This window comes from Mustela erminea, chromosome 13 (genome assembly GCF_009829155.1).
Source record: "Mustela erminea isolate mMusErm1 chromosome 13, mMusErm1.Pri, whole genome shotgun sequence".
Classification (NCBI taxonomy): domain Eukaryota; kingdom Metazoa; phylum Chordata; class Mammalia; order Carnivora; family Mustelidae; genus Mustela; species Mustela erminea.
This window is the reverse complement of record NC_045626.1, coordinates 89,947,547-89,968,296: the sequence shown is the minus strand read 5'-3', so window position 1 is coordinate 89,968,296 and position 20,750 is coordinate 89,947,547. Positions and strand designations below refer to the sequence as shown.

General features: G+C 55.5%; 1 protein-coding gene across 8 annotated transcripts in view; it reads right to left on the bottom strand.

The window, feature by feature from the left end:
* The window catches only part of GLT1D1 (glycosyltransferase 1 domain containing 1), a 92,760-nt gene that overhangs the window by 15,843 nt on the left and 56,167 nt on the right, over positions 1–20,750 (bottom strand). For 4 of the 8 annotated variants that reach the window (XM_032309563.1, XM_032309558.1, XM_032309556.1 and 1 more), the window contains exons 7-10: positions 16,728–16,823; positions 16,112–16,161; positions 5,423–5,466; positions 4,195–4,315 (exon numbers count right to left, since the gene is read on the bottom strand). In XM_032309563.1, the coding sequence (XP_032165454.1) occupies positions 4,195–4,315; positions 5,423–5,466; positions 16,112–16,161; positions 16,728–16,823 (311 nt within the window). Of the gene's footprint in view, positions 1–4,194; positions 4,316–5,422; positions 5,467–6,356; positions 6,752–15,783; positions 15,935–16,111; positions 16,162–16,727; positions 16,824–20,750 lie in introns of those variants that run through there. The other 4 variants (XM_032309561.1, XM_032309559.1, XM_032309562.1 and 1 more) reach the window with 3 other exon arrangements.

The following is a 20,750-nucleotide window of genomic DNA, read 5'->3' as shown; positions in this document are numbered from 1 at the left end:
GACAGGTGGGGTCGCTGACGCACACTGTCCGTGTGGCGAGTGTCTCCCACGGGATGGCCACGGCAGCGGGGCTGGTAGTGTTTTCTGCGGAAGCCGCGTTGCTCCTGGAGGGAAGGTGGCTTACCCCCAGGCAGAGCGCCAGGCTTGGGACGGGGATGTGTTTGGTTCTGACGGCTCCGTAGTGCTCCCGCCGTTCCCTCTAGCAGGTTCTCTGCCCACAGATCCTGCTGGGGTGGCTTTTCTCCTCGTTCAGGGCCAGGTTCAAGGGCCACGCTCTGGCTGCCCGAGTGTGCTCAGGGAACTGCACTGCAGCTGCGGTGGCTTAAACCGAGGAAGGTCATGGTTCTGGAGGCCGGGAGTCCGAGAGAAGGTTCAGGGCCATTGCTTCTGAGGGCGTGGGCAGGGATCTGGCCCAGGGCTCCCGCCTCGGTTAGGAGATGCCATCCTCTCCCGTTGTCTCCGCGTGCCTGGCTGCCCAAATCCCCTCTTCTTACCGGCACAACTGGCACAGTGGCTCGGGGTCCAACCTAATGACCCACCTTAACGCAGACCCCATGTCCAGGAGAGGTCCTGGGGTGGGACCCAGACTGGCTCTTGCAGGGACACGGCTCGGCGCCTACACTGCCCGCTGACCAGCACTGTCTCCCCAGCGGCTAACCAGAGCCTCGTCTCCCGCCCTGACGCAGGCGCCCCCTTTGTTTCCTGCCCAGAGCTTACTTCATTCATTTACGGATTTCCTCACTTCCTGTTTCCAGTTCCCTCTTTCAGCCCAAACGGGCAGAAATTCCCCAGGAACCAGGACTTCTCTGGGTCCTGCTCTCTGCTGTGTCTCCAGGGCACAGCCCACACCCAGCACACCCAGTGCCCCTCGGTGGAAGGAAAGAACTCACAGGTGTGTTAGTGCGATGACCGTTTCCAGGCTCTGCGTCCCCGAGGAGTGGGGGTGGGCAGACTTGATGTCGTGTAGTCACAGACGAGGAACTCTGAAGTCCTCTCCTGAGAACTAAACTGTCGCCAGGAAAGGACACGTCTTCAGAAGGAAGTGGGTGGGAAGGCTGTTCTCATGCGGCAAGACACGGCACTCGGGCATCTGATGATTGATTGTTACGTCACTGTCTCAAGGTGCGACGTCGCCTCCTTAAAAACAAGCTGCCTGGAAAAAAGGCGAGGTGCCAGGGCAGGACGAGAGCGTGGAGCCAGTCCCGACAAGACCCGGCTGGCAGCGGCATCTGGTGTTCCACGGTGTCAGGAGACGGGTGCGTGCACCCCGGCACACGCTTTCTGCTGGTGAACACACGCTCGTGCGGCGCAGAGCCGGGGGATGGCAGTCCAGACCTGGTTCCGGGGTTCCAAGAGTGAAAGGTGTCTGTGCCAGGTTCAGTCCGCACACCCTGATTTCTTCCGGTGGAGCTTCTCCACCTGTCATCAGTGGATGGAAACCTCCAATTCCACCTCGAGAAGAACCTTTGCAGCTTGTGCCCCATTTTCTGCAGAGCTTCCAGAAGATTCCAGAGATGCTGCCTCCCCTCCACACACAGATCCGTCTCCAAACGCAGCTGCTAGGGCTCCCTCCGCCAAGGCTGGAAGTGTGGGCCCCGTCACCTGTATTTCCGGAAGGAATTCTGATTTCTGGGACTCTGGGTTTTCTGGTGGAGAGGCTAGCTTGTGTTTCCCCAGCCTTGACCAGTGCGTGTCCAGTAGAGTGACAGCTGCCTGTCAGATGGGGACCAGGCGGGTCGGAGAGTGCCCCCAGCACACCGCACTGCACTCGGATCTTAACGTCGCTCAAGTTAGAATGTTTCTCAACGCGGATCCCCAGGGCATCTGGGGACCACTGCTTGGATGCAAGAGACCATCTTGTGCCTTGAAAAACACTTCACCTCCCTGCAGGCCCCTCCCCACCACCCCGAACTAAACGCCAGTGACACCATTTTCATGTGACACCTCAGTTTCTTAAGTGGGAAGGGCACAGCACGGCCACACAGCCGACACTTTGAAACTAGCCACAGCCAAAAGGGCAGAGTCACAGTTGTCCTCGGAGAGCCCCTCAGCGAGCCTGCAATCATTCGGGTCTCGGTCCAGAAGCCAAGAGCCCCAAAACTGCCTTGTTTCTTGGTCTTCCTTCCCCGGGGCAGCGGAAATGGACCGGGAGGGTAGCCTGCGCATGCGCCTGTTCTGGGGCGGGGAGGGGAACCCAAGCAGGAGGACTGTGGTAAGAACAAACTTTTCTGTACTATTTCGTTTCACTGTGTGGGGTAGTCAACTCCGTAATAAGCCCAAACTTGAAACCACACATTCGCTGTAGGAATGTTTGCCCTATGGCTCACGCTTCCAGCTCGAGCTTGATTTCTGGAGTCTCTCCGTGAGAGATGTATTTTAGCAAATGAGATTTTTATATGCTTCCATGGGAAAACAAAGCTAATTCTGGGAGGTCGAAAGATCCCTTCCTTCCAAAGCAATGCGCATTCATTCTGTGATTAACCACTTCGGTCATCTGAATGGGTCCTAATGACAGGCACGAGGACCGCTCCCCTAAAATCAGCTTCATTCAGAACCCTCAACCCAAAGGTTATTTTGGAGTTTTCAAAAGGAGCACAACGTCAACATTTAAGACAGATTTGCCAACAGCTGCCTTGCCTTTGAAGGAAATGAGATCCGACAGCAAGTCACCGGCAGTGACGGCGCCACGTGCCAGTGATGAAGTCATCCCTGAATTCTGCTTCGCTACGACTTCGGACCTGGGGCCAGAAAACCCGTGCTCCCAGACAAGGGAGCAGTTCAGCCCAGTCCAGGCCGGGGCAGGAGAACGTGCCTTTCTGAAGCTGCAGCAGAGAGCGAAGGGCGCGGCTCCGGGGACGGAGGGCGGCTGGACGAGCCGGGGGCCAGCGGGCCGGCTCGGGTCGGGGTCCGCCTCCGCCTGAAGACCAGGGGGTTACGGTCCGCGTGGCGCGCTCCAGCATCGAGGCCAGATGTGGCACTTCTTTCCTGGCCCCGATGCTGCTTTGGGTTTTGTGTTCTGCTTCTTTAAAGGACGCCACGAGGAGACACTAGGCAGGGGACATGACTCGGTCCTTCAGTGCAGGGAGGGTTCCTGTTCGGCTGCTTCGGGGAAGTGCTGTGCTGTGCGAACCCTAAACTGTACCTTTTGGCAGCAAGTTCAGTGGACTCAGCTCGCGTCTGGAGGGGACGGGTGGGACAGGTAGCCGGAAGGGCAGCGTCGCTCTCGGCAGCCATTTCTCAGCTGCTGAGACTGGACGCGTGGGGCCCGCCCCGAAGACCTGGAGGCCCAGCACCAGCGCCACCTGCCCTCCAGCAGGTCCCCGCGCTAGCACTTATGCACGCCTGCCGCGTGCTGCGGCGCGTGCCGGCACCTGCTGCGGAGCTCCGGGAGCGCGCGCTGGTCTGGACGGGGAAACGGAGGCCGCCCTGTGCTGGGCTCGCTCTCGAAAGGGAGGCCAGCCCGCGAGGATGCGGCCACAAAACGAGAGAAAGGAAAAAGTCCTTTCCGGAGCCGAATGCTAGATGAGGGGATCAGCTCGCCCCTCACGCCCCTGCCCACCCCCTCCCCGTGCACCTGTCACCCCTGCTCCGTGGTGCTCCCCCCACCCCCCACATGCGCGAGTCCTACCCTTGCCGTCCCAGGCATTCCGGGATGACAGCGCCCATGGGAAAGAAGAAAAGCCCGAAGGGGGCTTCCTGCCCAAACACACCGTCACCCGCTTCCTGGCCCCCTTACAACGGCTGCGCCCTCCGATCAAGGATACTTGCAGGTCAGAGAGGTGACCTTGTTTTATTTTGTAGGTGGCAAGGACAAATGGCAAAGAGAAACGAAATATATATATATATTTTAACTACTTTTGAGGGGCGCCTGGGTGGCTCAGTGGGTTAAAGCCTCTGCCTTCGGCTCAGGTCATGATCCCGGGGCCCTGGGATCGAGTCCCACATCGGGCTCCCTGCTCAGCGGGGAGCCTGATCCCCCCCCCCCCCACCGCCTGACTCTCTGCCTACTTGTGATCTCTGTCTGTTAAATAAAACAAACAAACAAACAAACACTACTTTTGAGGTTCCCAAGAAAGCTGTTTTCCACGGCTCTGAGTGGCGCAGACCTTGATGGACAAGGACACCCCCGCAAATGAGACCGGGAGGGGCTGCCGCTTCCCGGCTCCATGTTGGGGGCTCGCGCTGGGGCCTCACCTCCAGGATGGCAGCGGACATGCCCTCAGACACGGAGCTGTTCACCACCGCAAAGCAGTTCTTCAGGGCCGCGTGCAGGTCCTCCTGGGGCATCTCTCCAAGCAGCCGCACCCCGGCCGTCCTGAAACAGCAGCAGGGGACAGCTTTCTGCCTCTGCGAGTCCGGCGGGGAGGGGCCGGGGGAGGACAGCCAGTCTCCGGACGGAGAAGTCAGCCTTAGGACCGCGCAGTAGGGTGGGGGTCTCTGTCCTTCCCCGCCCCGATGAGCCGCCCTTGCTGTGACTCATGCCCCCAGGTACCGCGGGTCAAACGTAGGTTCTGGCCACTTTTTCTAGTAACACAATCTTGTTTCAAATGTTTGGACAGTAGCAGACATACAAGAAACAGAAACAAGTGCTACAATGGAGACGACAACAAGCGCCCTGGTGCCCACCGCCCAGAGGTTCTGTCTTGGGTTTTTTATCCAGCAACACTGATGCGTGTCTGTGCAACACCCTCTCCACACTCACATTAACTGTGTGTGATTTTATCTGCAGGCGAGTGATTAAGACGCCTGCGTATCTGTGCAGAGAGAGCAGGACTTCCCAGTCCCCTGTGCTGACCGTGGCCGGTGACATGGAGGGGCCGTCCTGGGGGGCCGTGGGGAAACCATCTAAAAGGGGCTGACCCAAACGGGAGATGACCCTGTTGGTCCCTACCCTTTCCTGTACCCCCACTAAACACTGGGAGGCACTGGAGGGGCCCTGGGGCCACCAGTCACCCTCAGGATGTGGTCCTGGGCCAGCCACATCTGGTGGTTTCTTATGTGAGGCAGTAGCCGCCGCGTGTTCAAGCCCATGTCTGGACCGTCTGGAACGGGCTGGCAAACGCACCCTCGGTACCCTCGGTTCCACCAAGTGCTTGATATTTTAGGTCTTTTAGTTTTTGCCAGAGTGATCAGTGGAAACTAGAACTTCAAAGCATTTCCCTGCGCGAGTGAGTGCGAGCATCTCCACCCCCCGAGGGGGCTGCTCAGGCTCCCAGCCCGGCATCCTTCCTGTCAGGCGGGGATGGGGGTGTGTGGGGGGGTGGAGCAGGAGCGCCCGGACCCCCCGGGGCCATGGGGAGGTGACACGGGGCGGCCGGACCAGAGCCTGGGCGCGGTGCGTGGGGCGCAGGCACAGGAGCGGGGTGAGGGACTGGCCGCCGGGCTCGTCTCCCGCAGGACGCTGTGCGTCTCCTCCGCTCACCTCTTTACTCTGGCCTTCACTTCTCTCGTGAACACTGGGTCGACCTGAAAAGAGACAGAGATTGTAGGAAAAGCCTTTTGTGAGCCCGGGTCTCACGAGAACGGCCAATGATGGCCGCAGAGCCAGACTCAACTCAGGGAGGAAAAAACCCAGCGCGACAGGCACTAACGCCCGGGCTGCACGACTACATGATGGGCGGGGGGGACCCTGGGGAGGGGCGCGGAGAAAAGCGCTTACCCTCCTGTCTGCTGTCAGGGGCGCCTTGGACCAGAGCCTGCAGCAGCCCCTGGGACAGTGCCCCGCCCCCCGCAAGGTCAAGGTCTGGAAGCAGAAGGCAGGCCCAGCCCCAGGGCAGTCCGCCAGCCACACGGCACTCCGCGGAAGGAAGGGTCTGCGTCATTCACTGCAGTGGCAGATTCTGTCATAAAACCCTTGAGGCAGAAGGAGTTGGAATCCTTCGCATATCCAAGACAAAAGATCTGACAAATTAACATTCTGTGTTTCGTAGGGAACCTTCCCAGAAGCACAGCTTTAAAGCCCAGGGCACGTCCGTCGAGCTGATGCGGACAGACACCTTCCCTTCCACACCAGGGAACATAATCCGTCACGAGAAGGAACGAAACGCTGACACGTCCCCAGCACGATGACCCCAGAGAACACGGCGTTCCGTGCGTGCGGCTGGTCAATGAAGACCACATGCGAGGTGAGTCCGAGCCACGCAACACTCAGAATGAGCAAATCCCAAGAGAAGGGAGACAGAGCAGTGGCTGCCAGGGACTGAGGGTGCGGACACCGGGGAGGGGCTCTGACAGGTCTGGGGTTTCTCCTGGGGGAATGCAAGTGTACCCGAGTTAGAGTGACGTTTGCAAAACCGCGTGAACATACTAAAACCCACTGGGTTACAGACCTTAACGTGATCTTGAGGGCACACAGGGCCCGCGCTCGTCCCTGCCGGCTGACGTGGTGAACTAACGCGGAGGCTGAAGGCAGCGTGTCGGGGGCTCTGGGACACCGGGGATTCCTGCCCCTTGCAGCGAGGCTCGGGGTTTGAAGCGACCCATCCGTAGACCCGTGAGGGCCAGGACAGGCGGCGCGGGCCGTGTGGGGCTCATGCGCTCCGGTCCCCCCGTCTGCTCACGGGCTCCCGGCCGCGCCTGCATCGGCGACCTCTCTGGGCTTCAGTTTCCTTGGCTGCAGAGTGGCAGTTGTCACAGGGCCTCAGGAGGGTGGGGAGGCTTGAATGGGTCCCAGTGGTTCAGTGCCTGGGACTGTCCGAGGTCCCTTGGGGGGACGACGCCTTGGGGGCGCCTCCAGGAGAAGTGGGATATCCTGTGGAAGGTGCGTGAGAGCTGCAGACCTCGGCCCCCGCGCCTGCACGCCCGGCACTGAGCAGGGAGAGCAAGACGCTCCCGGCGCCCGGCAGCCGTCGCGGTGTTCGCACAGGGACGCCCACACTTGTGACCCTCAGAAGCCAGACTGAAGGTCGGCTGGAGCACGCGGCCTCTTCTCCGGTGGCCTTACTCTCGGGGGTACCGGAGGATGTGAGGGGACACTGTCCCACTGTCCCAGCGCTCCCACGAGCCCAGCCGGGGTGGAGCCCAGCGTACGTTCGCATCTGTCTGGCCCCGGTGCAGACCCAGTCAGCGGACCTCGGCTTTGCCCTTGGCCTTCTGTGCAGCGTGCTGGCAACCATGAAATATTTTTAAATACTTTAAAGATAACACTTCTAAAATAACAACTTGTTAAATAACTTTTAAATATAACTTTTAAAATACCATTTAAAAAATAATTTTTAAAACAACAACTATTCTTAAGTTGAGGCCCTGTGTCGACAGATCTTGAGCACTTCCTCAAAGACACAGACAGAGGGCAGGAACACATTTTACTAACACAGTGTCTGCCGCCCTGTCCCGTCCTCCTGACAAGCAAGCAGGGGGCGCAGATTCCACTTCTGTTCTCATTCACGCTCTAGCGGTAGGTTTTAGAGTTTCAGAACAAGTCGGTTTGATGAATATGACAACGTCCGTCTACTTTATCGTGCCAACTGAAAAAATGCTGTGTTCCAGAAACTTCATTTCCGTCTCTTTTGGCAAGGGAACAGCGCGCGTATGTTGGACCCCAAATCCTTCAGACCGCTGGCACCGACTGGAATATATCCCAGAAGCCAGCGCAGCCCGTCTGGAAGCGCAGGGAACACTGAAACTATCCCCAGGAAGGTGTTTCTAGAGTTTAATGTATTTCAAGAGCAAGGTGACGGGACGGCCAGAAGACAGACGCACCTACACGCGGGACCACTTACGAGGGAGGAGAGCCTGCACGTGGCCGGGATCCCGTGTGAGCTACAGATGGGCGAACGCTGTTTAGCTGCCATCCATAAATGATCTGCTCGTGCTAAGAAAATCCCCGTGCTTGCACGATCCAGAAAGCCTTCACAGGTTTGTGTATGATTGTTACAAACTTCAGTTGCTTAAGTTTCTTGCCAAAGCCTTTTGACCTGCACAAGTGCTTTACACGTCTCTACTTCTATGTTAAACATCTGCACACAAATCAAAGTAGAAACGCTTCTAAGACCTGACTTCTGCCCCTGGGTTTCCATTCACGGTCACGTACCTGGGCACCTGCTGACCCCACGGGGGGAAGTAGCTAACATTCAGGACCACCAGTAACAAGAAGAGAACCTTTTGTGGGTTTTTTTGTTTTTAAGATTTTATTTGTTCATTTGGGAGTGGGGCAAGAGAGAGCATGTGCACGAGGGAGGGGCACGGGCAGAGGGAGAAGCAGGCTCCCTGCAGAGCAGGGAGCCTGATGCGGGGCTTGAACCCAGGACCCTGAGACCGTGACCTGAGCTAAAGGCAGACGCTTCACCGACTGAGCCCTCCAGGAACCGTGGTTTTTGCTTTTTTGAGAATGAACTGTTTCCCGTCCAGAGGGTTGTTGAGTACGTTCTCCACGCGTGCAGCCTGCCAACCGTGTCTTTGGCAACACTATCACACACCTGGTGTGGACAGCACATAGATTGGTGTCTTCCAAATAGCCCGATAGGCCTCACTTGCCTCCTGCACAGCACCTACAGCTGAGCCCGAAAGCTCGGATCTGCAGGAAGTCCAGGGCAGTTCCTGCACCAGACTCCAACGGGAGGTCGGAGGACAGCTTCCAGAACGCCCCCGTGCAGGCCTGGAAGGATTTCTTCAGCCACCAGCAGAGGGCGCCCGCTCGCAGGCGGCTTTTGCAGCCAGTGGCCTGGCCAAGTGCCTCTGCGGGAACCCCTGCTCTGAGGCCTCCCTGCCTGCCCCCCCTTCTCCTGTGGGGGCGCTGGGCCAGCTGGAAGCAGTGCCAGGGTTAGAGATGGACCCCTGGAGCCTGCAACACGCTCCCCACTCCTCGAAAGATCTTCAAAGGAGAAACTCATATTTCTGGATGATTTGGTGTTTAAGTCCGTGTTTACTTGCCACGGTCTCTGGGCCTAACCTACGCTGCGTTCTCTGCGTGCGTTAACTTACTTCCTGCCAGCGATCCTGATGTGAAAACCCCACCTCACACGAGAGGACTGCGCAGCTCAGAGAGCTCGTGTAGCTTAACGACCATCACACAGCTGGAAGGGTGCCGGGCCCGGAGACGGAATTCTGAAAACCACGCTCTGCTGCTTCTCTGCCGTGTCCTCGGGTTTTACCAACTAGTTCACGGAACACCACCGTGCATTACGGAATCACTACCTGCTTGCCTGTTTATTTTCCCATGATAAGCCTGTCTGCAGCTTTCTCGTTCCCTCCCTGACTGTTGCCACTCTCGCCACAAGCAATGACCCTTCCGTCCCTGGCCGACGGCCCCTCCGTGGGACACTTTCCCTGATCATCCAAACCAGGAGCGACGTCTCCTTCCCCCCGCTACAAACGCAGGCCTGCCTAGTCCGCTGCTTGCCCACTTGCCCCCGTGTGCATGTCCTTCCCTCCAAGGCCAGGCCCCGTGTCTTGCACACAGCGCTCTGCCTGATAATATCCGCTAAATGCATGGTTTCCGTCAGGCCCTTCTCTTCCGTTTTTATTCCTGATTCTTTCTGTTGAAATGATCTTAAACAATGGAATTACATTGTAATCCCAATAGCTTATCATGAAAAAGCAGACAGCCCGATGAAAGCCTTCTTTTGGCTTTCCATAGTAATTGTCGAATTCCTACTTTACATATGATCGTTTTCAGTTAGAGATCCCTCATTTTTAGTTTTGTTAGCTTGCTTCTGTCACAATTAACTGCTTAGAAAAAAGCAATTCATCGAGGAAAACTTTAGGAGTCTGCTGAAATACTAGCACGTTAACTAAAATTCAGCTGAAGGTCTAACCACTTGCGAGCCGGAAGTTCACACTGCATTACACTTGCTGGGATTTACCTTCCACATCGGTTCATTTTCAAATCTCCCAGTGAAGCCAAGTGGAACAAAATACAAGATACAGGAAAAAAAGGTGGATTTTTTTTATGTAATAAAAGCACCTTATGAAATTTTAAAAAGCAAAAGCATTGTAAGGAGCAAAGAAAATTCTCATTTCCTCTCTCTAAGCTTATTTATTTCTGAGCTGAAGATATTGTTTCAATTCCCAGGCTTAAGGAATCATCTTTGATAGAAGACGTTACCGTGGGAGTCATTAAGCTGTCACGCTCAGACCAGTGCGTATACCACACTCCTTATCAAGGAGCGCCAGCAGATGCGGCCACTCGAGACCCTCCTGGAAGCAGAAGCCACACGCTTTGCTACAATGGTTGAACGGAGAGATCAAAGCAGCTTTAATAGGAAACCAAAGCCAGACTGAGACCGTCCCGCAGCTAACCCGGGATCCCAGCGTGTCCGGGCCCCAAGGAGACATTCGCACGTGCGGCACTTCTGCGTACGTCATCTGGGACGCTGCCCGTGAGCCAGGTGCTCTTCGAGGCACCGAGCCAGTTCTCAGTGCCCGCGAGAAACGGTGAGGCAGGTGGCTCTGTCTTGGTCATGCCTACTTCGCAGATGGGGAAGCTGAGACACAGGCAGGGGACTCCCAGCTCACTCCAGGGTCCGAGCGTGCAACTGCCGTACTACCCGGCCGCACGGAACGACCTGCTGCGGGACACGGATGATGCCACAGGGTCTAAATGAGTGACTAAGGAGATCCCGTATGGGACGGAGATCCCCATTTTAAAATTTTCTTGCTAAGAATGGCCACAGAGATAAACACGTCTGGCATCTAAAAAATGAAACATACACAGCATCTGTGACTTTTTTGAAGTGACCTAAGGACATTCGTGTGACAATTTTATAAACGGGACTAGACCGGATAAACGCTCAGCGGGCAGAGTGACGCCATGCCCTCTGGGCCGGGGGGGGGGGCGGCAGGAGCCGGTGAACGCCCCACCGCCCCCGGGCCCTCCCTTGCGGACACAGTCCCCATCTGTCCTCTGACTGGACTGTGTGTCTCGTGACCGCAGGTGTCACGTCTGTGCCACGTGCTCCGTATGTCTACAACACAGCTGCTCTCAGTAAGAACTTCTTGAAGGACTGAAGAAAGAAGCCCAGTTTTATAGATGTGAACGTACACGCGTGCACACACACACGCATTTATAACAACGTGCACAGCGTCCTTGTGAACGAACAGCAGCAGAAATAACGGTGGCCGGTCTCCTGCAGAGCCTCTGCTCAGCACGGCTGTCGCCCAGCAGCCCACCCAGAGGAGGACACAGCAGATGCGGGCAGCCGGGCACAGTCTCCCCCACCGGGGGGCGTCCTTTCCGTTCCCCGAAGGAAAGCACTGAAGTCACCGCAGGGACCCAGTGTTGTGGCTGTTTACTCCCATCAACTGACCGATAAAACTCTTCCCTTCCTCCGTCTGCACGTCCGGACCAACAGGGCATCTGCACGAGCCGCGGACGTCTACTTTCTCCTCAGACCCTTCAGCTCCCACCTCTTCTGCCAGAGCCCCTTCCTTTGGTTCTTCCTCACCTCCGCCCGTGGACACAGTTGGTCAAAGTGGAGCCGGTGCCTAGTCCTCTCCCTACAAAAGGGTCGGCTGTAACCCGAACTGGGTCCCGGACCTGGAACCGAAGGATCCGGAGACTATGGAGGGGGTGGAGCTCATTCCTCCCCAGGGGGCGTCCCGGACGGCACCTCCCGGCTGACCTCCAGCCCCCAGCTACTCTTCTTGGTGGCTCTTGTCTTCCTGTAAGCTGCATCTGCTGGAGTTGGTGTGACGCCTGCGGCCGAGGGACGCGCTGGAGTTGGTGTGACGCCTGCGGCCGAGGGACGTTGGCTGAGCGGTGCTGATTTCCTCACTGGTGTGTCCCATGTGACGGGGCTCCATGCACAGAAAGGACCAGAGGGACCCCTGCTGTGTGCACCGCCACGATTCCCTAATGAGAGACTATTCCAGACGCCTTAGCTCAGAGTCAGTGCAGTTTTGTCCGGGAAAGCCAGCACGTGACCTCTTTGTAATTCGAGGTGAAAGCGTTTATTCAGCCACGGAGCTTCGCAGTTAACAGAGGAGGACACAGAATGAGGAGTGAATTCCCGTCAGATGCCACAAATAATGGCAGTCTCCTACACGACAGAGTCGTTAAAGCATGGGTTTTGGTGTGTCCCAAGGTTTGAACTCTGACCCACTTTGAAAATCCATTTCCAGATTAATCACCGATGTTGCAAGGATTCAATTTCAAGTGTAAAATTGACCCCCCCACCTCGTTAGGTCTTCAGACATGATGTCAGATTGAATCCTCGACCATGAAAGCAGACAGATGTCTGGAGATCCTGTAAGGATGAAGTGGGGGCTGGGCTGGGCGGGCGGTCAGCGAGGGCACAGCTGCCGGTCCCGACTGAGCCAGGCCACCATCTGGGGAGAGGCGCCCACGGCGGGAGCTGCCTCGCACGCTGGCCTCGGAGAGAATGACGCCTAGTGGGACAGACACCGTCCGGCGTGGCCAAGTCGGTGATTTTCACATGTCAGATTAGGAAGCAAATCATGAGATTGATTTTTGGGCAAAAACAAGCTTTTTAAAAATGCCATGGAAGAGAACAGCGTCATATAGCAAGGGACAGCACAGTCTTCCAGAAAGGACCAGAGTTAAGCGTCTGACTCTTGATCTCAGCTTGGGTCTCCATCTCAGTCATGTTCAGGCGCTGCTGGGCATGGAGCCCGCGTCAAGAGCAAAGCCCAGAGTGCAGAGCTGCGCGAAGCGAGAGCAGCCCCATCTAGAGACGCTCGTCCGGTGACGTGTGTGCGTATGTGCACGTACCCTGTGCTGCCTGGGTCTGCCCGCCCCCACCGGCCGCGCGCGTGTATCTCCACTGTCTTCAGAGACGTCCCCCGTTAACTGTGAACTGGCCGTGGCAGAAGCTTCCACACTGTGGCAACAGGCCACTGGGGCTTTCAGAGAACGGCTCCCCGCCCTGCTCCCCACGAGCACCGGTTGCTGGACACCCACCAGCGTACCCCAGGTCACGGTTAGGAAGCAAACAAGTGAGCCTTAGACACCAGCCCGCCCAGGTTCCTGGGGGATCTGAGATGTGTGTCCGGATGCATCACGTCTGTCTTCCGTGGGACGCAAAGAATCAAGAAGAGAACAACTTGTCTGGAGGAGTTTGTGACCCTGTGGATTCGATGCCGCCTTTTAGAAGCTCAAATTATCCTGTCTGCTGAGATGGCACCACGGTTCGGATGGGCTTTTTGTTTTCCCCTTAGGTCTGAGAGAGACCTCTTATGAGGTTGGGGTATTTCTATGGCCTGTTGTGTCCTCCACACCCCTAATTCATACGCTGAATCTGAACCCCCAAAGATGATGGCGTCAGGAGGTGAGGTCTTTGGGAGGTGAGTGGGTCATGAAGGTGGAGGCCTTAGAAATAAGATCAGTCTTAACCGATGGGATCAGGTCTCCCAAATGACCCCGGAGAGCGTCCCTCGGCCACAAAGAGGCCTCGCCGGCACCTCCCTCTCAGACTTCCAGCCCCCAGGTCAGAAGACCAGGTCTCTGCTGCTGGTCCGCCAACCCATCCATGGGATCCTGTTGTCCAAATGGACCAGACGTGTATGAATGTGTCAGAGCCGAAGCCTGCACTTCTGTACTCGGGCCAGGAAGGGCGTGACGCCGCGTTACCCGAAGCCGACTGAGGTAGGGGAGAACCGTCTCCCTGGGCAGTGGGGGAGAAGCAGGCAGAACCCAGGAAAGCTCCAGGCGGAGTGTGTCCATGACACGGCACCCGCCGACTCCTGCTTCTGCTGAGTGGCAGACCTGCGGCCGAGAGAGGCACCTCCCGTTTCCCGCGGGGGTTCCGGTTCTCGGTAGTGCAGCGCCTTGTAGAGGACGCGCCTTCGATCGTTGGTGATCGGTGAGCTGAGCTGAAGGGCCGTGAGTCTCTGGTCATAACCTTTCATGGAGGGTCCTGGACCCCCAACTCAAGTGTGCCCTTTCCTAGCCCCCACCCCCCGTCACTGTCTGGGGTCTTTGCTCCACAAGAGCAGACCAAGGTAGGTGGCTGTCCACAAGCTCCTGACCGTCCTGGGGCTCGTCTCAGACCCGGACTTGCCAAGCAAGCCCCGCTCTTCGGCATTGCAGGGCTGTCACTCTGGCGGAGCAGCCCCTGGAAGCTCTGGAATCATGAGTGCTCCTGGTGACGCGCTGTCCAGCATCGCCACAGACCTGCACTTCCTCCCTTGGCGCCCAACCACGACCCTCTTCCAGAAGCTAAAGACACAGAGAGATGTAACAGCGATGCACGTTGTAGGCCCCGTGTGTGCACGATAGCAAGTGGTAGAAAGACCGCGTTTCTCTGCGATGTGAGACACAGTGTCACCGTTCATTTGAAATGACAAGATGACAACCATGTCTCCCGGAAGACCAGCACTCGAGAAGACCTCAGGAGGCAGCCACGCTGGGACTGTCCCCCGCTGCCGGCAGGCCGAATGGAGGGACACAGGTGGGTCCGGGGAGGGGACGCCGGGGCCAGGTGGCCCTCCTGGCCGCCCCTCCCCTGGCTACTGCCCCAGCTCCGGTGCCCCCGGGGTCTCCATTTCTGGGGAAGGGGTTGCTGTCATGAGCTCCTGCTTCTGGAGTATTCCTGAGCCCCCGGGCAGGTTTCCGCACATGGAAATGCGGTACAGAGACCCTGGTGGACGGGGTCGTCTGTGGTGGGGTATGGGCTGGCGCTTCTGTCCAGCAAGGCCACTTGTGGGGTCTCTTGCACCCGGACACGGACACTTGATAACAGCCGTTCCCCGGACTCGGGCCGCTGCACGCGTTTTTGTAATTTGTCGTATCTGCGTACCATCTGTACGGCTCCTTATTGAATATTTTTCTGAAACTAATGCAATTTATTTTGAAAGAAAGTCTTCATAGTTGGAAAGCCAGCATCACATGCCACAAATAGAACATCGCCATGAAAACGGAAATAGTGGAAATGAGAAACCACATCGCTAAATTCTAAGTCTGAGTCTTTCTCTCTCCGGTAGTGGGGATTGCAGCATCTAACTCAAACTTTTCCTTTCAGTAATGCTCTTCAGACGGAAGGATGGAAACAATTGAAACATCCTCGTCATAAACAGCTCGGCCACGAGGGGACTTCACACGCAGCGGGGCCCCGGGTCATCTTGTTGTCACCGGAAGGCTGCAGCCGAGCACGTGTGCAGGCGTGTGTGTGTGTGTGAGTGCGTGGTGCATCAAACACTCGCACTGAATGTGGGGTGCTTCATTTCTCATGGGCAGAGTCCAGCCCTCGCTATTTTTATTAGGTTACGGGATCTTTTTCCAGGTCAACATACTGTCTCCAAAAGTCTGGGAATACGGAGATAATTGCGTGTCCCCTGCCGCATGCCGTGTGTGTCCCCAGGGAGCCGGAGCCCACAGAAGAGCGTGCAGAGCAGGTAAGACGGCGGTGTGCGGGAACCCATTCGTTCACGTTCTCAGGGGCGCCCCCATGAATACAGTGGGTGACACAGCGCGGTCACAAGCTCAACTATCCCGGTTTGGCAAACAGGACCAAGGAAATGAGTGATGCCTTCCCCAGGGTGTGCCATCTGCTGCCCTGGCATAGACACCCCACGGGGCACGGTCCCATCGCTCCCTGCTGGAAGGACAAAGCCTGCTTCATTCCCCACAGCACACACTGTAAATCACAGTTCGTTCTCAGGAGAAGTCTCCGCCCCGATGCTCTGACTCCTGAGTGCTCGGCCCTGCGTGTGCGACAGAGCTGCACGTGCTTAACCCGCATTGTTGAGGGGAGCAGCGACTCTCCTGGAGGCCCGTGCAACGAGACACAGGGTGTCCCAGGCCTTCTGCTGGCCTCTGCTCTCCCGCGCTCATGGATAGTTACTTCCCACACCGCTTGGGTCCTAAATGCAAGTCGGCCAGCTCACCCTGTGCTCGGCGAAGGGACGGCTCTGTGTGGTTTGCTGCTGTGCAGCGTAAAGGAGTTTCAGGTACGGGGGCCACGTACCCTGCGCGCCCCACGCACCAACTCGGACTGCCGCATCCCCGTGGAAACCTCCCGCTGTAGCAATCGGTGAGCTGCGAGGAATTACAAAACCTCCTCACCCTTACACGTGGTTGTCATTTATGAAAAGGCAGACGTTAATTACTTTAACAGGAGGAAAATAACGTAAAGAGAAATGTCAACTAATTTTAGAAAACACATAGGAAGTATAGAGACGGAGGGGGAGCAGAGTGCGCGGAGCGCGGACTTACTGCGGGGCCTGCGATCACCATGTAGACGTTAGGCTCTTCACGATGCCATTCTTGGGAAGAAAGAGAAAAAAAATTTCAGTGGTTTTATGCCATAGATGGAAACGTAATTAAGTTTAATGTTAATTATATGATAATATACATTATTTCTTATCACTGTTCATTCAACAGTCGAATTCTATGTATTTGAAATGTAAACACTGAACGTTGTAGTATTCTAAGTAAAATGCTTTTTCTAGAATGTTGTGCATTATCTGGATCTCACCCCTATTGGAACAACCAGGAGGAAACACTCCACAAGCCAGCGTGGACTTAGGGGTGATTCAATCAATGCAGCAAATCTCCAAACGTGTCCTACAAACTGCCATGTGTGAAACATTTCCAGGTAAGATTATCTTACTCTTACAATTATTCACCGTTTTTGTGATTTCCTCAGAAGCCGAGGGCCCAGGAGAGTAGAAATGGACACCACCCAGTGCTCTTATTTTTCTGGTTGTTTCCAGAGTACCCACCTAGAAGCGGTTCTGCTCATGTGGAAAGTCGGAGACGGGAAGACTGAAAATCCTACAGACAGGTAGGCCGAGACCAGACCCCAAACAATTCTGTCAACAAAACGTACCTGAGAACACATCCACCAAGTAAAGAGGGTCCTTAACTTGTCTAAGGCCACACACCAGGAGAAAGATGTGTAAGTTATCAGCACTTTGGTTAATCCCTGCAAGGGAAGAGTTCAGGTGTTCTTAGTGGGGAGAAGGCACTGGACACCACGGGAGCAAAGACCCGAGGCGCCGCTCCGAAGCCGCAGGGCTCCCACCTCTGCCCCTGCTCCCCCCACCCCCGCCGCCGCCCCCCATAACCTTCACAGTTCCCTGCACGAATGATCTGCCCCTCCCGGTGGGAAAACCTGAGCTGAGTTCAGCCCAGGAAATGGGCTGTGCAGCGAGAAGGGAGCAGTTCTTGCGAAGTGTGAGCCACAGGCCCTGGAAAGCATTTGGCTAGAATTTCAGTTAGACGAGCATTTCCTTCATGCAAGTGAGGGGGCTTCGTGCGGGGACGTGACCCCGAGTCCGCGTGTTCACTGAGCGCGCACACTAACATGGACATGCCCATGGGTGCGTGGACTGCAGGCTTTGGGTCGCATGGTGGCTCCTCTCCCCGAGAGCTGGACTGGCTTCGTGACCCCTCGGCTCCAGGCCGGCCTGGGGATTAGTGTTGGCCCACAGAGCCCAGGGGGAGGCCAGCGAGTGACTTCCGGGTCGCGGCCGTGGGAAGCCCCGTGTCACTGTCTCTCACCCCACAGAGCACTGCCACCTCCCAGCCAGGCCGGCTGCCTCCTTGGGGACGAGGATCTGCGGGGAGAGGGCCGGCCGACCCCGCCGGAGCTGCAGGCCTCGGCCCACCGCAGAGGGAGCGCGGGCCCAGCAGCAGACAGGTGCGGCCGGCAGGATCCACCCCGGAGCCCGGGCCCAGCCGCCAGCCCCAAGGCCACGGGAAACCGTGGCTCTTTAAGCCCCTCTGTGTTGAGGTGGTTTGAAGTACAGCAACAGGCAAGCGATCCGACAGAAATGATCCGTGCGGTTAACACACGCCGACCTAAAACGTCATTCCAGATGCACGCGCCTGCGCCCCAAATCGGGCCCGTGAGAGGATTCGGTGCCCGCGTGTATCTTGCTGCCGCGCACTTCCCGTGTCTCGGTGCCACTGTGAGCCGTGCACGGCTGCGTCGTCAGAGCGACGGGGACATGGCTGTGCCACCTCCACGTGACCACACACACTGTGTACTGACTGTGACATGCGGTAAGGCTGGGTGTCCCCACGGTCTGAAGTAACCGCTGACAATGTCATCGAGGTGCGGGGGGTTGTGGAGGATCTCCCCCACTGTGCTGTGCACCCCGGAACTCACCCTAGGAGGACAAGATGTACCGTGTGACCGAAAGTCCCAGCTGGAAGCCATGTGCAGAATTTGGATCCCCGATCAGAGGACTTTGAGGCCAGGTGACAAGCTATTCCCCTTAATGAATGATAACTTGAAGAATTCCTTTAAGGGACTGGAAGGTCCAGTGTGAGACACAGATAAATTCCTCCTTCTGAGGCAGGAACTGTCAGTGAAGCTGAAGCCAGACAGTGAATGTCCAGTGACGACAAAAATCACAAGCATCGTCATGAAAATCAGTTATTGGTGACATTGGAAAGTTAACAGAGGGACAAGGAGAAAGCCAGGGGATGTGCTGTTAACTATATGGGGAAGCCTTAGCCCAGGGCCCAGGGCACGTGGGTGTGCACACACGCACATGCACATGTGTGCACATTGTTTTTATATTTAGAACAACTCCCGAAGGGCTGTGTGCCCAGATGTGAGCCCCTGGGTGGGACACAGCATCACAGACCCCGTCATCACAATGTACCTGGAATATGTGCGCAAATACACAAGAAGACAAGAAGGAAAGGTAGAAAGAGACACATGAATGTACCAAAAAGGGGGAGAAGTAATGAAAAAAAAAGTACAACAGCAAAGCAAACCCAGAGATGACCCAGAGACGGGAGCCGAAGCACGCCCGGTCTGAAAACCTGTCTGTTGTCTTGGCGGAAAGACTCCGCCGGCGTCTATCCGTGTGCCACACGACAGGCATGACGTCGGAAACGAGTCTGTCCCTTTATTTCACTGTGACGCGGGGTCTGGTTTCTGCTCTGGGGACGCCGGGAAAAGTGTGCCTCCACCCACCCCTACCCAGGACCCCGAGGAAGCCAGCCTGGAGAGAGTGACCCACCAAGGACAGCGTTCTGTGACTCGCAGTGAGCTGGACATGAGGTACGGAAGCCTCGTCCGCATGACAGATGTGTCTGCATCCACACACAGCCCCCGGGTTAGCCATGTTATACATGAGGAACTCTCATGCTTTCTCTCCCATTTCGGTTTTTTAAAGTGCTGGTTCCTGGGGCGCCTGGTGGCTCGATCAGGTGAGCATCTGACTCTTGATCTCCGCTCAGGTTCTGATCTCAGGTTGTGAGTTCAAGCCCTGTGTTGGGCCCGACATTGGGTGTGGAGTCTCCTTAAAAATTATTTATTTTTTAACTTATTAACAAATAATGTATTATTTGTTTCAGGGGTGCAGGTCTGTGAATTGTCAGTGTTACCCACCTCACAGCACTCAGCATAGCACATGCCCTCCCAACGTCCATCACCAGCCGCCCTCTCCTTCCCCCCACCCCCCAGCAGCCCTCAGTTTGTTTTGTGAGATTAAGAGTCTCTTATGGTTTGTCTCCTGATCCCATCTTGTTTCATTTTTTCCTTCCCTACCCCCCAAGTCCCCCATGTTGCCTCTCAACTTTCTCATATCAGGGAGATCATATGATAATTGTTTTTCTCTGACTGACTTCGCTCAGCATAATACCCTCTAGTTCCATCCACGTTGTTGCAAATGGCAAGGTTTCATTTCTTTGATGGCTGCGTAGTGTTCCATTGTCTGTATGAACCCCATCTTTATCCATTCATCTGTTGATGGACATCCAGGTTCTTTCTATAGTTTGGCTATGGTGGACATTGCTGCTATAAACATTCGGGTACACGTGCCCCTTCGGTTCACTACATTTGTATCTTTAGGGTAAATACCCAGCAGTGTGATTGCTGGGTCGTAGGGTAAGCTCTATTTTCAACTTTCTGAGGAACCTCCATGCTGTTTTCCAGAGTGGCTGCACCAGCTTGCATTCCCACCAACAGTGTAGGAGGGTTCCCCTTTCTCCGCATCCTCACCAGCATCTGTCATTCCTGACTTGTTAAATTTTAGCCATTCTGACTGGTGTGAGGGGATATCTCATTATGGTTTTGATTTGTATTTCCCTGATGCCGAGTGATGTGGAGCACTTTTTCACGTGTCTGTTCGCCATCTGGATGTCTTTGCCAAAATGTCTGTTCATGTTTTCTGCCCATTTCTTGATTGGATTATTTGTCCTTTAGGTGTTGAGTTTGATAAGTTCTTTATAGACTTTGGATACTAGCCCTTTTTCTGATACATCATTTGCAGATATCTTCTCCCATTCTGTCGGTTGTCTTTTGGTTTTGTTGACTGTTTCCTTTGCTGTGCAGAAGTTTTTGATCTTGATGAAGTCCCAGTACTTCATTTTGGCCCTTGCTTCCCTTGCTTTTAGTGATGTTCCTAGGAAGAAGTTGCTGTGGCTGAGGTCAAAGATGTTGTTGCCTGTGTTCTCCTCAAGGATCTGGATGGATTCCTGTCTCAAATTTAGGTCTTTCATCCATTTGAGTCTGTTTTTGTATGTGATGTAAGCAAATGGTCCAGTTTCATTCTTCTGCATGTGGCTGTCCAATTTTCCCAACACCATCTGTTGAAGAGACTGTCCCTTTTCCACTGGACATTCCTTCCTGCTTTGTTGAAGATTAGTTGACCTGAGTTGAGGGTCCATTTCTGGGCTCTCTGTTCTGTTCCATGGATCTATGTCTCTGTTTTTGTGCCAGAACCATGCTGTCTTGATGATGACAGCTTTGTAATAGAGCTTGAAGTCTGGAATTGTGATGCTGCCAACTTTGCTTTTCTTTTCCAACATTCCTCTGGCTATTCAGGGTCTCTTCTGGTTCCATATAAATTTCAGGACTATTTGTTCCATTTCTTTGAAAAAATTTGATGGT